The sequence below is a fragment of the Drosophila sulfurigaster genome, chromosome 2L (assembly GCF_023558435.1).
Source record: "Drosophila sulfurigaster albostrigata strain 15112-1811.04 chromosome 2L, ASM2355843v2, whole genome shotgun sequence".
NCBI classification, from domain to species: domain Eukaryota; kingdom Metazoa; phylum Arthropoda; class Insecta; order Diptera; family Drosophilidae; genus Drosophila; species Drosophila sulfurigaster.
Genome location: NC_084881.1, coordinates 2,933,977 through 2,951,941, shown reverse-complemented (window position 1 = coordinate 2,951,941; position 17,965 = coordinate 2,933,977). Strand labels below are relative to the sequence as shown.

At 36.2% G+C, this 17,965-nt stretch overlaps 1 protein-coding gene and 1 long non-coding RNA gene across 4 annotated transcripts; one reads left to right on the top strand and one right to left on the bottom strand.

Annotated features, from left to right (window-relative positions):
- Positions 1–5,439: 5,439 nt before the first annotated feature.
- LOC133845521 (kinesin-like protein Klp59C) lies at positions 5,440–8,024 on the top strand. Its single transcript, XM_062279998.1, has 2 exons — positions 5,440–6,731; positions 6,795–8,024. Exons 1-2 carry the CDS (start codon positions 5,646–5,648, stop codon positions 7,911–7,913), a joined length of 2,205 nt encoding a protein of 734 aa, XP_062135982.1. The 5' UTR covers positions 5,440–5,645; the 3' UTR covers positions 7,914–8,024.
- Positions 8,025–11,909: 3,885 nt separating this feature from the next.
- LOC133847234 (uncharacterized) lies at positions 11,910–15,412 on the bottom strand. Of its 3 annotated transcripts, XR_009895142.1 has the most exons (4): positions 15,218–15,412; positions 13,857–13,958; positions 13,622–13,789; positions 13,265–13,562 (listed from the first exon to the last, which is right to left on the bottom strand). It is a non-coding gene; the product is annotated as an uncharacterized LOC133847234 (long non-coding RNA). The 3 variants fall into 3 exon arrangements; XR_009895141.1 differs by lacking the exons at positions 13,265–13,562; positions 13,622–13,789; positions 13,857–13,958 and adding exons at positions 11,910–12,289; positions 12,359–12,432 and having other exon boundaries at positions 15,218–15,384; XR_009895140.1 differs by having other exon boundaries at positions 13,312–13,789; positions 15,218–15,407.
- Between the last annotated feature and the right edge of the window lie 2,553 nt (positions 15,413–17,965).

Genomic DNA, 17,965 nt, shown 5'->3' with positions numbered 1-17,965 from the left:
ATTTTTTGCATAAAATATGGGCAGTTCAACACAAATAATTAGTTAGCAAGAATAAGCATTCTTCTACGGTTAGCAAGGGAAGGCAGGGTTACTAAAAACCAATCTATGTTACGATGACAGTATTACATTAACATTCCAATTTAAAACGCGCAGAGCAAAAAGTAACAAATTTAGTTGAACGGATTCAATACGTTCCTGGTGCACAAACAAGAGAAGAATAAAGTGTTTTAGTAATACAAGAGTAACCAAATTCGTTTGACCACCCCCTATAAAAATTTGGAACACAGCTTTATACATATATATTTAAGAGAATACCTACATACATAGATAAAGAACGGAAAAATTTTGTCCAAATCATTAGCGTTCAGTATGTATGAAATCAAGAATGGATTGGACTCTATATATATGTATATACATATATAATAATATATATAATGCTTGCTGTGGGTTTTTCATGGGGATGCGTAAAAATTTGTATAAACGATACGATATCAAAATTTATAAAAATTCAGTTTTTCACATTATTTTGGTCTGTAATTATCACGTCCATAATTATAAAGTAACAATTATTTTATGATTATTGCCAAATGCTAACAAAACTGTAGTATCTGCATAAAGAGCGTTGAATATTGTGAAATTATTGAACTTTGAACTGATTATTTGTTGATGCATCAAACAAGTGTCGACAGCGACACAAAAGTGCCCATTAAAATTGAGAACTTCATTTAACAAGCGCACAAATACATGCACAAGTTTGTATGTGTATGCCTATGTTCGAGTGTCTATGTATGTGTATGTGTATGTGTGTGCTAATGCTGCCGGAGAAACTAACGCCCCGTATTTTTGGCGTCACTGATGCGCATAATTCATGTCAATATCAGAACTCATTTACTTGCGGTTGTTTTAGCGCCTCGTTGCGAAAAGAAAATCATCTAAATGGCAGCTACATCGGCTGACTGGTGGGTGTCTGAAAGAGAGAAAGAGTGAGAGTGAGAGAAAGAAAGAGATGCGAAGGAGATACTTGCGAGATACACATTTGGGTTTGATTTTCTAATCACTTTGAGCAGTTCAACTGTAGAACCGATGAGCAGTGGGATAATATGAATATTTGAAACACAGAAATTAAATTCGTGTTTGAAGTATTATAATAAAAAATTCATTTGCAATGATCCATTTTAGCTAGAAGTATTTTATGAGCAAAGTTTATTAGAGCATGAGATGAGTGTAAAATTTGTTTGTTACTTTAAATAGATTTTCTAACAATATTTAGAAGCCACATCTTATTTCTCTAATCTTTCAATTTGGTTAATAATATAATGGGAAAAAATACTGACTCAGAAATCTATTTCGCCCATTGTATGACAAAGAAGTCAGGTGATGGAGTATATGAGATGCAACATCCCTTATCCGACGTCAAGCGGTGTAGTGGTAATTTTAATTATTTAGGACATTTGTATTTTACTTGTTGGCCATCAGTTAGAAATAAGCTTGAAACTGGCAAATATAATTCTCTTTTCATTTTCTATTTCGCGTATTTTACACTTGAAAGGTTCTCACTGATGTCTATCAGTGGACGGCTTCTTTTAATACACTAAATTAACTTTTGAACAATTTCGACAGCCGGACGACTCCCAAAGAAAATCTTAATGACGATTCGTTACCCTTTAGCAGACATCACGAAAACACTCTATTGTCTCTTTATCTTGATAAGTAGCATTGTGCTAATTAATTTGAAGTAAATTAAGTTGAACGAGAACTAATTCTCGTAGAAAACAACTTACTTTGAATGCTCAAATCAATATTAAATTAGTAAATTATTCATGTATTATTACTGATTTTACATATTGTGGATAGTTTAAGAGAGAAGAAGTGATATTAAAGTTTTCCAAAATAAATAAAATTTACTCTAAATTATGGAGAGACATATATACACATATATATAATAGTTTTGTGCGCCCAATTATATAGTTTCTAGTTTGAGAAGATCTGAATATGCTATGTCTACCTTTAAATGTGTTAATTGAAACAAAATTATGATCAATACTTACATACGTATATTTGAAAACCGACTTCAAGTTTCGCTCTAATAAACAACGTTAAAATACGAATATTTAAAAAGATTTAAGTAAATTGCATTGTTTTGCTTTTATTAAAGGTGGCTCTCTAACTTGCTTATTTTTAATTTTTAGCATCGTGATCTTGTGAAAATTCCTACAAATAACGTTGGCTTTTGAACTCTTAAGTACATAAGCGATACCCCATTGTTATTAGAACTAGATAATTTTTACGACATCAATTTATGGTTCCTGATATTTAATAATATAATCCATAAATATATTTATGTTATGTATTTACTAATTTATCCCTTTAATTATCATTATGTAACATAATTTAAAATGAGAAGTCTCTAGTTGAAGCTATTTCAAGTTTGCCTTTCTATAATCTCGATATTGACTGATTTATGATTTACGGAAATGGTAGCACCTTGCAAACTATTCAGCACAATATTAGCTCACAGACACCTTAAACTTTTCTCATTATATATCTCAACGCACAGGTTGCCAGGTGCTAACTTCCTGCCAGTTTCATCCTCCTACAACTCATGTACTTCCTGCAGCGCCTTATAAGGCCTTTCAACGCATCGGTTCCTTCAATGACTTCCGTCATCGCCGACACACTCGACGTGTCAATTTACATTTGCTTGTAATTACGGGAACAACACTGCGGATGATGTTGATGCAGAGAATGGGTAATGGTTAGGCCTAGGACCAGATGGAGGTGGCGCATAACTTTTATCACCCGCATCTGGTGACGCAACCACATCTACCTCTTGTGGCAAGTGCAATTTAGAAATTCAATTATATTTATATATTTTTATGCGGATTGCCTGGCCTCCCCTTGGAGCCAACTCTCCCACTTCCCGTCTCCCTCACCACCTTAGATGTCACTCGGAAACACTATAAATCAAGTGCCACGCACGCAAATTTCCTTTAATTAAAACTAAACTTTTAAGAGTTTGCCTTCGGCAACTGCATTGCACCTGCAGCTGCAGACAGACAAATACACTCACGCCGATCCCACATAAACACACACTCATTTACTCCAAACATGCCAGCTTCATTTGTATCTGTATCTGTATCTGAGTCTGCATCAGCTTTTGCGCTCCTACTGCCAAGTACCACAAACTTGCATAAGACACTCAGGGTGGTATGAAGTTGGCATCTTACAGTTGTTCGTTGCAGGCAACCTAATGTTGGTTAAGTACATAACTTGCCAACAAGTGTACCTAAAATACGAGAAATTAGTGTGTAAATCCCCTAAAATAATGATGGTTGAGCTCGTAGCTGAAGTAGAGTTTTTACTGAGGAAACTCGCATTTTGTCTCTTTTGAGATTTTCAGTTTATGAAGTAGTGGGGTTTTGTTTGTATTGATCTTGATGAATTCCATACTACTCACAAGTGATGCTAACACAAAATGTAATTACAATCGACGTAATGAAGTATCATATACATATATGTTACATATCGTATGTTCGATCATCATTGTCCTTTTAAAAACCAATACGGAGAACTGATGCTTTAAATTTAAAGCGTACATACAGATATTTCTATAATATAAATTTAATAGTTGTCATCTCGAATAAAATAAACAACACAAAAGACATCATTTGTTCTGCTCTCGTCTCGTTCTCAGTCATTAGCGACCTTTTCGGCAACGCAGAGCGCACCCTTTTGTTCCTTCAAACATTATTTTTAGATCCTTTGCTCCATGATTGTAGACTTTCTAACCGTATCTCATATTCCACGTTTCATACATAACTAGATTTATTTTTATATTTAAATAATATTATTTTATCATTTATACTAGCTAGCTTATATATGTTATCTATAGTGGCTAATTAATTTTATTGTGGCTGCTTGTGAACAAGTAATTAAGCTACAGTCATTTATGTGCTTGACTGAGATACCAGCTACCTATTTTCAATAAAACCGTAACTGTTTTTGAAATATACCAAATTAGTATACCGAAAATTATCTTTTTATACCCGCTACCTGTAGGGTAGAAGGTCGAGCACACTCGACTGTAACTTTCTTACTTGTTATTATTGTTATAGAGTACAAAATATTCCAGATTGTCTACCAAAGCAACTATGTCCCGACTGCAGTATCTGGGCATTTCCCAGGAAAAGGTCCACCACGATCCAAATAATAAATTTAATTCATTTTTATTTTTTTGAATGTATTTATTGTTTGTTATTTGTAGAATAAATGAAACTTTAGAAATACTTCATAATAGTGCCTACTAATAAAAAACGACCCCATATTATTATGATTCAAAAGTATTGTATTAGAAAGTACTAGCCATATGTCCCGGACAGAATTTTACAAAATTTAATTACGTGTGCAATGCAGTGTTTTTCATTTATAATTCGAAAACGATAAGTCTTTGATTAGAAGCGAAGCGGTGCGGTATTATTCTTAAAATGTACCTTAAAATACTAAAATATACTAAAAGTTATATATAATTGGTATATGGATATAGTATTACATTGGAAATATACCATATAGTGTAAAAATATACCAGATTGCCATACAAAGCTATTGTGACCCGTAGTAAGTGGGCGTTTTTGCCCATACAAAAGTATTCCATAAATAACTTCTACAATTCAGATATAAATTATCTCTCAATTTTCAGGAATCTTATAGTGAATATTATACTGACTATTTTATTTTTGGGGGCGTAACTGCACGTTGCATAAATTTAAAACAAAAATTTGCAAACACACTCGACTGCAGCCTTCTTACTTGTTTTTATTTGCGGCGACGTGTCAAAAATCTATAACAAATTTGATTTGATGCTTTCGAAAAAAAATTTTAACATTATTATTTCTTATAGTTTCTGAGCTCCAGTGTTTTATACGAACAGATAGACATACACACAGATTGACGCACATACAGCCATGGCTATATCGTCTTGGTTGTTCACGCTCATTATAGTGTACATAATTATAGTTTGTATGATTCTTGAAACTTTGCTTGCCATCAATTAAAAATTGTAGAAGTTATCTAACAAATAAATTTAATTACGACTTCTGGAGACGAATCTTTACTTTGTGTAATAATCTGGAATATTTTTTACTCTATAGTATATTTGAAATGTTGTAATGGGTTTATATATTAGGCGTATTTTTAGAATTATTCCGCAATATTTTGTTTTTACTTTAGTACTGTAGCTTACTTACTTGCCTAATATTAATGTGATGCAACACATAATATCCTACCAAGCCACAACGCGTTGTGAATGAATGTAGATAGCTAGTCACTAGTTAGGACAAAGAAATTTACATTTAGTTGAAACAGTTGAAAAATGTTTAGGCTGAAAATTTTCGCCACTAGATTTTTCAGTAGTATTTCGCTTTGAATATATCATGTTATCATTGAATTAACTGACAATCGAATATTTATTGAAAACACAAGAGCATTTCATTACACTCGGATAACAGACTAAACCAGCAAATCTCTGAAAGCATACCAAAATTTGGTATAGACACATCCGAGGCACGTTGTCTTACTTTTGGCATCATTATTTAACCCAGCTAGATAAATATAAGTTGTCTACGCATAGGCAAGCGATTTGCTGCTTTATGGAATTGTTAAAGATTGGCGAAAAGATTAATATAAGGCGGTCTGACGGATGCATACAATCCGTAATAGTTGGCTTAAAGAGTATCGATCGTCAAGTGGTTACCGTTGAATGGACTGAAGGTTCCAAGATTAAAGGCAAGGAGGTAGCCTGGAGTGCTGTACTAGAATTGAATCCGTCTGTGGGAAAAAGGAAGGTTAAGGTTGTGGAGAAGATACCCTCAAAAGTCGAAACAAAAACGCAGAACTCTCCAAACTATTATATGTATCGTAAGAAAATCGCAAACAGCCCTTATAAGAAACGTCTTCGTGGTGTTAGTAAATCCGATATGGTCATGACTCCGACATCCATTGTAAAGCAATCAAACCCACATGGGGACAACTCGATTTTGAATCAGTCGAGTTCCTCGAGCCTCGTGCCCCGTTCAAGTGTTGTCCGTGAGATCGAGCGGTTGAAGGAGCAACGGGAACTTCGCCGTGCTCTTCAGGATGAACAGCGGCGAGAACGCAGTGCATTGAAGAGCAAAGATCCAAACAATCCCAACTGGGAAGTGGCCCTAATGGTGCGCACTTATCGTGATCAGTTACAATTGAATCCGTTGCGCTATTTTAATCCGCACTTAGCTCGGGTCCAACAGATTACCGTGTGCGTTCGAAAGCGGCCAATGAGTCGACGTGAACTGCAGAGCAAGGCTGTGGATATTATCTCAGTGCCAAATCGTGATTCACTGATCGTTCACGAACTGCGCCACAAAGTGGACTTGACCAAGTTCCTGGAGCATCACAAGTTTCGCTTCGACTACACTTTCGATGAGGAATGCAGCAATATGCTGGTATATGAGCACACTGCTCGTCCGTTGATTCTCACTATGTTTGAGGGCGGTAATGCCACTTGCTTTGCCTATGGCCAGACGGGAAGTGGCAAAACCCACACTATGGGTGGCGAGTTTCGTGGCAAGACCCAAGACTGTACTACAGGCATTTACGCCCTTGCCGCTAAAGATGTCTTCTCGGAGCTGGCCAAGCCCAAGTACCGCGATCAAGGCGCTACTATCACTTGCAGTTACTTCGAGATCTATGGCAGCAAAGTAAGTTTATTACAATACCATTTATATTGAATACATTATTTCAATTCAATTCAATTCGAACAGGTCTTCGATTTGCTGTTGCCAGATAAGCCAATGCTTCGTGTACTGGAAGATGGCCGTCAGCAAGTAGTGATTTGTGACTTGACCCAAAGGCCAGTTACCAAAGTCGAGGAAGTGCTTAACATCATTGAACAGGGAAATCGGGAGCGCACATCCGGTCAAACATCTGTGAATATCAAGTCATCGCGATCACATGCAGTCTTCCAAATGTCGCTTTTTGTGCCTGGTCAGGCTGAAGCCTGCGGCAAGTGCTCCTTTGTCGATTTGGCCGGCAATGAACGTGGTGCGGACACACAGTCTGCGAGTCTTCAGACACGCCGCGAGGGAGCCGAGATTAATAAATCCCTGTTGGCTCTCAAGGAGTGTATTCGAGCATTGAGTCGACATTCAAGTCATTTGCCTTTTCGTGGCTCCAAGTTGACCCAAGTGCTGCGTGATTCATTCATTGGCGGCGAACAGAATAGGACATGCATGATAGCTATGATATCACCTAGTTTGAGTTCCGTGGAGAACTCTTTAAATACGCTGCGGTATGCGGATCGTGTTAAGGAATTGATAGCTAAGGAAGATGATCCAGGAGAGGTTAGTTGCAGTCAACCATGTTCAGATGGAGGTGGAAAGAGTTCTGAAATGGATGATGACCTGCAGCCACACATGGAGCAAAGCTCTTCTGAATTCAAATACAATACAGATACGGAATCGGATGATTCTGAGTCCGACATCATTAATAAGACCAACGGATTTATTGACTTTTCTTCTAGCCAAATTGCAGAGTTTAACATTTCATTCAATGAAAGTGACAGCCACCCGGACATTAGTGAGATCGATAGTGAAAGAAAAACTGATCAACATTACATTGAAATGGAAGATGTGTTGAGGCAACACGATGTGCTCTTTGAGTTCTTCCTTAGTTTCAAACAGAAGTATGACAAGGTCTCTTCCGAGACTTCATCATTAAAGAAAGGTATGCTTGTCTCAAAGTTTTTGATGGATGCAGAGACGACATTACGTGAACTGGAGAGTGCCGTAAAGCATACTCAGCATATGGTCAACAGCTTCAATTCACAGCAATACTTTGATGATGGGGATGAGGATCAGGGCGCAGAGAACATTGAGATGTAATAGAAGGTATTCATATTTTATTTATTTTGTATGACACATCATTGTATTGCTTTTTAGCTGAGCTCGTCTAAATATATGTAAATATAACATAGTTACATAAATGTAAATGATAAGCTCAGAACAAAGGCTATCATTATTTTGTCAAACATTGAAGCGATCAAAATTTAATATATATTTTTTTTGTATCTGCCGGAAGTGCACTTGAAAAGAACTTTCTATTTTGGCCTGGAATGGGCATAGTCTCCAAAAAGTTTTGCTTTACATTGAAGCAAATATTTCATGAAATATGAATGTGAGCTGGAGCTGGAGATTAGAGTGGGTGGCAGAAACGCAAACATCTATGAGATTGCAGTCAATTGTTCATTGACTTGGCACAAGATGCCTCGACTTTTTAGCTACCCGACTTTCTGAGTTATCCCAGTTCCGGGTGCAGAGTGCTCAGTCTTAAGCCCTGCTAACATGCCAAAGACCAAATGCAGCTGTGACGACGACGACGACGACGATGAAGATGGCGAAAATGGACGCCGAAAGATGAGAACGTTAGAAACAAAGTTCTAGGCGTGGAATGAGATTTGAGTTTGGGGGAAGTGGGGACTTTTGGGTTAGTTGGGAGTTTAGTTTACGTGTGCGAGGATTTCAAGCTGTGCGCGCACATAAGTTTACGGCTTAAGCATGTGAAATTCATAAGAGCAGCAGCTGGATTGCAGACCCTAACACAACTGTTGTAAGTTCTAACCCTTGCCACCTACTCCAACTCTCATACATATCCACGTTTTCACCTGTACTCTCATAAGCCACCACCGTCGCGGCACTCTAATGCATAGTCAACCTCCTAAATAACCCCAAACGAACCACAACGAGCCAAAAACGCATGCACAGCAACTCAAAAAGTTGCCGTATGAAAAGTTTTAAATTAAACGAACTTGGATTTAGCTACTTTTTTTTTCTGGGAATCCACGTACGATATGAGTATATTTAAACAAGATATATATTTTATTTTTGATGCAAATATGTAAAATATAAATAAAACCTTATCATCCTCAACCCTAGACTCGAGAATCACAAATGTACAGGGTTTAAAGCAAATGGATGTAGAGTGCTACGAAGATGACTTTAAACAAATATATAAATAATTTTATAATTGATGTTTGCAACAATGTGAATATTATTTTACTTCAAATTATCCTAACTATCCAAACTATTGACCACTTTTGCAGACTGAAAACTTGATTAAACTACTAACATTTTAAAAAATTAAAAATCGTAAATTTTGTACCTCTTCCATAAGGTTTTATTCTGTTGTGATCATTGAACATTGTGTACATTAAACAAAATAAATAACAGTCTCTAAAATAAAATATTTTTAAAATCAAATTATTAAAACTAAGAACATTAAAAAATAGCAATTAAAAAATCCAAGAAATCTTTCAGGTTTTCATCAGTTTTTTCGCTTATAGCCCAATTAGTCGAGCTGCTGCGATGCGTTCACTATTGTGGACTGAGGAGATTTTGGGTCGCAAATGCTGCGATAAGTTTTCATATAAATAGATACAAATACATCTTACCAGTTGTACTGTAAGTAACTTCTGAATTCTAATAAATTAGTGCAAGCAACATAATGTTATATGTTGGTGGTCTTAAAATTATTTTTCATTTCTTAAATAAAACTTGGAATTTTCCCCAACAATTTTGTTCTTATGTATGCACATATGCATTTAATTAAGAGTAACTTTTAACTTGGTTTTGTACTTTCCTGGGACTTTCTAAAAAATAAAATGTACAAAATTTATTTTTATATTACTATTATTTTGTCATGCAACGCAAATCATACTTATTTGCTTAAAACTTTGAATCGGTTTGGTTGATATTTAATTTTTTTATTATACTTGTAGATATACTATTCCCATATGAGCAAGATATTTCGAAAGTTCCACAAATTTTAGAGTCACGATTTTTGGTAACCTTTAAGACCCTAAATTTGCCACGGAAAAAAAAAATTCATTGCCTATTAGCCTATATTGCTTCACTTTTCCGATATGAGTGCGGAACAAAAGGTTGTCTATTTTTTGGAATGTGGAACTGCAGATTTAGTATCGACATGCTTAAATTTTTTTGTGCTGGGAACTGCGGAACGAAATGACGTCGAAAGGTTTTATATCTTTTTTTTTGAGCAATCATTAAGGATGAGAAGTTCATTTCTCATTGCCAACCTTGAACATGTGAAAATTTGATTGAAAAAAAAAAAACTGCAGAGCTCTAAAAGTAAAAAGTACTGCGTGCTTAAGATAATTATGTTTTGGGCTAGAAACTCTAATAGAATATAATTTGGGCAAAATTATTGAAAATTGACGGTAATTGAAATGAATTTGAACAAATTTGAATGTATAGCCATGTGTCGTGATGGGCAACCATCAAAACATCGAAAAGTGTTGAGGCCAGACTTTGGGTTTAGCAACACGCGACAGAGAAACGTGCTCTTCAATGGTAGCTAAAAGGACTTTGCAATTTGAATAGTAAGTCAAAAAGCGTCTATTAGGCATTTTACTCAAGCTGTGGAAATTACCGGCACGTTCTCTATGATTATAGACAGGGATGTGGATTTTTGGTGTTGCAAGATTTAAGGATTTACTTGGATGAACATTACACGCAAACGTGGGTATTATAACTTTATGCCGGCAGGCAATGTGTGTAACAGGTGGAAGGAGGCATCTCCGACCCTGTAAAGTATATATACTCTTGATCAGCATCAACAGCCGAGACGATCTAGCCATGTCCGTCTGTCCGTATGAACACCTACATCTCAGAGACTCTAAGAGATAGAGCTATAATTTTCGACAGCATTTGTTATGTTTGCACGCAAATCAAGTTTGTTACAAATTTTTGCCACGCCCACTTCCGCCCCCGAAAATCAATAAAATCGAATAACAAGCGTCATTTTCAATCTACAGCTGCGGTGTATACAATAATACCTATAGTATTGATGATTTCTTGAAATACTTTTGCATGTGCAAAAACGCCTACTTAATAGTAGTAATAAATATATTGTGCCGTCTATGGTATATTTCGAATGTGGTACTATATCGATATACAAAATATACTATTTGGTATATTTTTAGTATATTTGTATTTTTAATATATCTTAAAAAATACCGCAATATTTTGCTTTTATTCAAAATGGGTATCGGATATCTTACAGTCGAGCACACTCGAATGTAACTTTCTTACTTGTTTAAATTGATAAACATGGTTTTTCTGGACAAAAAAGGCGGTTTAAATATATTAAATAAAGGATAAAATGTAACTATTTTAAAGTGAACAAGAGCATAAAAAACGACACATGCGCATGTCTAGTACAAAACATGCAGCTGCTCCTGATGCTGAACTGTTGCGTGGGTCGCTAAACAAACTCAATATATATAAAAAATTAACTGCAAGTAAATGAGCCAAATAAATTCATTTACCGCTTACTCGCGTCTTTGATGGTGCAATCCCCAGCGAGTCCTGGGTGTCTCAACTGCACCTTCTATCCTGACACGTATCCAGTAAACTCAATTGTCGGCGGGGTGGCCAGAGGGAAAAGCTAAATGCAGACTGAACTTGTACTTGTTACTTGCGTAGCCAAGTTGCCAAGAGGGCAAGAATAAACCAAACAAACTAAATAAGCTGAACGACTAAAAGTCGACGGTCGAGGGTTTGTCTGAGTCGTACTTTATCCCCTGCTTACAATTGCAGGTGGTGTCTGCTCTTGACAATATCAGCGTTCATACTATAGCTGACTGGCTCCGGTTTACTTGGCTCATGTCTTGCTACTATCAAAAATATATATTGTATTTATATTGCAAGCATGTAAACGTAAATTTGAACTTTAGCACTCATATGTATGTGAGCAACTAAGGATAGTGCATAAGTAGTTGGTGGTTTGAACGAAAAATTAATAAAACGTGTATATAGTTTTCTTCTTTGTATGGTTTTAAAACATAGGTTTTTAAAACTTTTCTTTGTATGTTATTAGGTTTTTAAAACTGTTTATTCTCTTCAAGATTAAAAAGTAAAGTTCGCGGTAAGAGTAAATATTACATATCGACAGATCCATCGAAAGTGTCTGGTTGGTATGGATAACCGTTATAAAAATCTGCTTCCAGCTGTGGTTGGTTTATTAAATTGATTTCGGAAATTGATGGTGGTTGGAGTTCTATTCCACCACCGAATCCTTCCTCATGCTCTTCCAAGTCATATCCGAATTCAGGAGGAAGCGGTTGCTCAAAAATATTGCCGAAGTCGTTGCCAAAATATCCTTGCTGCTCTCCTCCAAAACCAGGCCAAGCCCATTGTGCGTGAGTTAATGTGAACATTGTTGTCAAAAGCAAAATATAATGCTAAACAATTGTTGATTATTCAAATTTATAAAATATCAGATTATAATTGAATACTTGAAGCTGACTTACACAATTTTTCATGTTTGCTCGAAGCTTGTAGCTTAACGTAGATTTCACGACTGTGGTTAGTCACAATTTTAGTTCTATTTATACGCACAAAAGAAATAAGGAAATGAAATTTAGAGTCATAGAAACTGGTTAGAAATTAGGCTACTCTCTACCTGTCCATTTGCATTTTTCAGCATATGATGATAAAAAATTTAGAATGATCAATAAAAAGTGTAGTTTTAAGATATGATTTTCAAGAAACCCATTTAAAAAAAGTGTTGTTTTCAAAAAATTAATTTTATGATCGAAAATATCGAAAACACTAGAAGAATTTATTCATTTACATTCTCTAAAACATTTTCATCAGAGTTGCAGAGTTGCACCTGACTTAGGTTCAGTGATCGAGAGACCAGTTTTGGAGTACAATGAATGAAATTATAATAAGATAGCAGCTTGACTCCTTAAATCATTGGACCTGTATAGGCATTGAATTGAGTATGCCAGATAGTTTCGTATCATAGTAGTAATGTTAGACTAATTTTTTTGGCCAATTGCATTTATGGCTAACTGTTATTGTCAAAAGTTTCGTTGAGAATATGACTCAGTTAACAGTAAAAAATGACCCAAACTTTAATGAGTGGGTTGTTGAAGAGTTTGGCGTGGTGTTTGGTCGGGAATTAGCAAAGAATTGGCTCTTAGCTGTTTTCCCATCGAAACCGTTAAACGTTAAACCTTTGGCGGTATCCTCTGTTCCCAGCTTGCAGGATCTGCTTAAAATGACTTTCTCTTTGTGGCGCTTTCGGGCACTTTGACACTTTGGGCTCGTTGGCAGAGAGTGTTCTTATGGTTGTATTCGCACAGAGCTATTGCCCTGGTGTGGTGTTTAGGCAACAACAACAACAATTGCAATAACAACAACAGTAATAATAATAATAACAACAACAAGAATACGAACAAGAACAAGAACAAGAGCAATACAAACGCAACATTCGCAACTAAACAACTTTTTAATTGCAATTAAATACGTAACAAGTTTTTAGTTGAAAGAGCGTTGAGCTGCGCTGAGCGAATCCACAAAACTTGGCTCGGGTCCTTTTTGTCTCTTCACAGTTTTCACAGTGGCCATTGTTGCCATTCTCGTTGTTGTGTCTGTTGTTTTTCTTGTTATTCTTGTCTTGTTCTTTTGTCATTCTTGCTGTTGCGGTTTGCTATCGAAGTCAGTTATCTGGAAATACTATATGAAATTGCCTTTGTCTATGCGCTATATACTATGTATAAGAGTACCGTACTATACGAATATGTGCATGTACATATGTTTGTGTGTGTGTGTGTTACACGAAATTGAGTTGCGCGCTTTGGGGTTTTAATTGGTAATTGTTGGCTGGGGTAACGTTTGACGCTGATGACAACTTCTCCCCAAAGAGCATGAGATAATATTGGAGTGCTTAATGGCTAAAGAGGATGAAAAGGGTTACGGAATGGTTTACATTTGAAGCCTTTTAGCCGGTAAGCCGCATACTTGCCATGCTTTTGCAATTTAACATTTTAAATTCTTCGATTTAATGTCCGACTTATCTCATTAATTTAAGGAGTTCCATTTTATTTGAGGCATACATTCAATCTTTAAAAAACATCCATTATTGAAGGGAATATTTATAACTAAATAAGTGGATATTATTATTTCATGATAAAACAATAATATTTTGGGTGCAGCTCATAATTAAACGATTAAACGACTAAACGATTTCTCAGATTTCATAAAAGTATTTTTAAAACTTTCAAAATTACAAAAGCCAATGAAAGTATTGTCAAGATAAACTGCTAGTTTAAAAAAAAGTAAGAAACCTACAATCGAGTGTGCTCGACTGTGAGATACCTCCTACTCATTTAAGATAAAAGTATAACAGTGTGATACTATTCTTAAAATATACAAAATTAATGTACCACAAAAATACTAATATATGCCAAATGCTATAGTATAGTACTACATTCAACATATACCATAGAGTTCAAAATACGCCAGATTGTCAGCCAAAGTAAACAAGATAAATAGTAAGTAGGCGTTTTGTTGTAATACAAAAGTTTTTCTTAAATAACTTCTATTTTTTATCTGCTCGCATCCAAATTTTTGGGAAACATAAAGGCTATATCTATTATTGTATGTAACAAAATTCTAGCTTAGAAAAAAAAACTATTATTACATTTTTGTCGATTTGTGGGAGCGGAAGTGCGCGTTTCAAAAATTTGAAACAAACTTGATCTATCTCTAATAGTCTCTGAAAAATAGGTGCTAGGACGGACAAACGACTATGGCTATATCCTCTTGGCTTATGATTCTGATTAAGAATATATGTACATATATTCTTTATGGTTCTACCCTATGGGTAGTGGGTTTAAAAAGTTTTCGCATAATAATAAGGCCAGTGTAGACTCGCACATTCATTTTTTTTTCTCATCGGCAGCATAGGAATTGAGATTTACTCATTGTTTTGTTTTGCAAGTTATAGATAAATAGATAGACACCATTTGCGAAATTATACAATAAATAAAAATTTCACAAAGTGGGAAATTGATATGAAATTTATGTATTTAAACTATCTCTTATAGTCTCTCTATCTCTATCTCTTATAGTTTCTTCATAGGTGTACCATATGGACAGCCAGACAGACGGACAGACAGATAGACGAGCGGCTGTTGATGATCAATAATATGTATACTTTGTGAGATGCGTTCTTAGACATAATACCCGTCTACCCCTATGGGTATAGGGTATAGAAAGTCTATTCATATGATGATTATTGTAGAATACCCCCTCTCCCCATATAACCCGATTTCTGACGGGCTTGTTTTTACTCAAAGTGAATACCGAGAATCTCTTACCTGTTGTTGTTCAATTTGCAAACCACTCATATGATATTTATGCCTGCAACTTGTGTATTATTTCTAGAGGCAAAATGAAATTTGATTATAAATTCAACTGCAATAACTGAGCTTTGCATCACTTTCAGAGAGTTTTGAGTAGTTGAACGGCTTTTATCCAAACACCGCTGCCCCACATGTCATATGTGTCTGTCTGTCTTCTCTTGACATATGTTATGTGAGTGGAAGAGAACAATTCTCAGATTCACGATTCAGACGAAACGTTATTCTGCATCTGGATTATTGGAACGGAGAGAGACATCATCAGTTTTATGTTACATTTATTTTATTCCATTTGACTATATCTATCCCTCTTCAATCGCTATCTCTTTCTTTTACTTTGTTTTGCTGTCAGTTAAGGCCAGTTTGTCCATTGTTGGTAATTATTCAGATTTTGGCTGCATTTCATGCATAAATAATTTTTGAAATTACTACGCAAAACTATAAATGCAAAGGCATACAGCTGTCATCTCTCGGATGGGCACTAAAATGCAGATGGCTGTCATTAGGGCAGATGTCTGACCATTCTCCACTCCCCACTTCCTGTATCTCAACTTTTCGACCGACTACTGACTTCATGTGTAATTTAATCAAGTTATGTGAGAAGGAAATGCTCGAAGGCTTCCTAACATTGCTTTCGTTCGCTGCCTTTTTTTGGTACCTTCTCCAAATATATGCAAAAATTACGTTGACTCACAACTTTTGCGACGCGGTCTTTATGCAAATAGCCAGGCAAATTAGTAAAAACCGCGGACAGGTAAGAAAAGAAAGAACAGAGCACATCAACTTAAAGGTGCGGTTCAAGTCGATGACCCCCAATGACCTTAGCCCCGAGGTAAGTACTCGTCATAAAGTTTCATTAGAGTATAAGTAAAGCGGCGATAGCTACAACAACGCTTACATCGTCACCGGAGGCATCAAGAAACTCAATGTTTCCATCTTTTAATTTGTATTTAAATGAAACGGTAGATCAAGAGACAACTGCAATGACAAGGAGAACGACAACCGAAGTCAAAATGAGAACCTACCGCGGCGGGGACACGGACATGTCGTGGGAGTGCTCACCGTTTTATTATTCTTTTACCAGGGGAAGCATACTTTCAACAACAAAAATTCTAACTAAATATACATCGATATCTTGATGAAAATATTAATAAGCCTTTTCGATTGGTTATTAGACGCTGAAACAACTAAAAAATCAAGTTTGCAATCCGCTACTAATAAGGTAAAAAGTTATTATTACTTTGTCACAGCTAGAGTTTCTATTTTGATTTTCTCAAAAATAAATTGTTGTCATTTTATCACGAAGATTTAATTCAGTTTTAGATGCACATTCGTGTGCACATGTAAATCGAGGGGGGACTGCTGTTCAATATATTTTAGGTGTTCTTAAGTTAAATAACTGATGAAATTACGGATAGAGATGCAACGCAAGTCAAAACTTTGTCCGATTATCAATAAATCTTACAATAAGCTTAACAGAGCCAAACAAGTTCCCATGTTTGTGAGACAACAAACTTTGGACTAGTTCACACCCATCTATCCGGAATTCCGGCTTGGCCTTTTGGTCACCCCATGTCCCGTTGCCTTTGCCGTTGCCGTTGCCATCGCCTTTTGCCTTTGGCAATGCTATTTTCTACTGCAGCAGTAAAAAATGACTGCACACAGCTGTGTTTCATGGCTCTGCGACGTTGCGGCAGTAAGATTTTATTAGCGGTGGTATTAGCAGCGACAGCGCGACCACCATCTCCACTAACAAAGCAGCGAAAGCAGAAGTAGAAGCAGAAGCAGAAGCAGAAGTAGAAGCTGTAAGGCCAGCGGCCCAGCACAGTGGTGGTCGTTGCATATTAATGCAGGCATAAAAATATTTACAACTTTTTTATACTGCAGAATTTTTGGCAAATTTAATATAATTTTTGGTCATTTAATGAGACCATTCAAAAATGTTTTCCGTCAACTCATCAGAAATACTTGGCATCAAGGGTGGATGAGGGTGGATACCTTGCAGGCACAACAAGTGTTTCAACCATAATGGGCTCAAACTCTCGTTGCTGTTGGCCAACTCATAAAAATTGGCACAACAAAACATTATGCTCACACAAAGTCAAACAAATAGCCATTAAGTGGGATGCCTAGTCGGCATTTCCATAGGTCGACCATCCGACCACTGTGCCAAGCCCAGTTTTACATTTTATCCGGGAACTGAGAACTTGGGATGCTTTTTGTCTTTCGTCTAATCCAACTGGCGGCTCGCACATTCCAATTCTGGTTTCTGTCATGTGCAAAAGATGGTGGGCGGGCTATAAGCGAAAGGATTATACAAATAAAAATAAAGGCCAGACCAGGGCTAGGGCGGGCCGACTAGGCAAGAAGTGTTATAAATTTGGGACAGCAGGTGAAAACAATTTCGTCCATAAACTTTCGCTTAGCAGTGCCCACCCTCTCGATCCACCAAGGAAGTTTTTCTGGCCTCGCTTTTCGGCAAATGCGGTTGGACACAAAACATATTAAGAAGCTCACCGTGGGCCTTCTGAGCAAAGCAAAAAATATTGAGAGAATAATACTCGGGAGTACTTATACCCGTTCATAATAATGTAAAAAGGTATTATTACTTTGTGACAGCTCGAAACTCTATATATATATATTCTTGATTAGCATTAACGCCTTAGGCGATATAGCTATTTTTATTGTGGATAAAAGAAAAGTTTG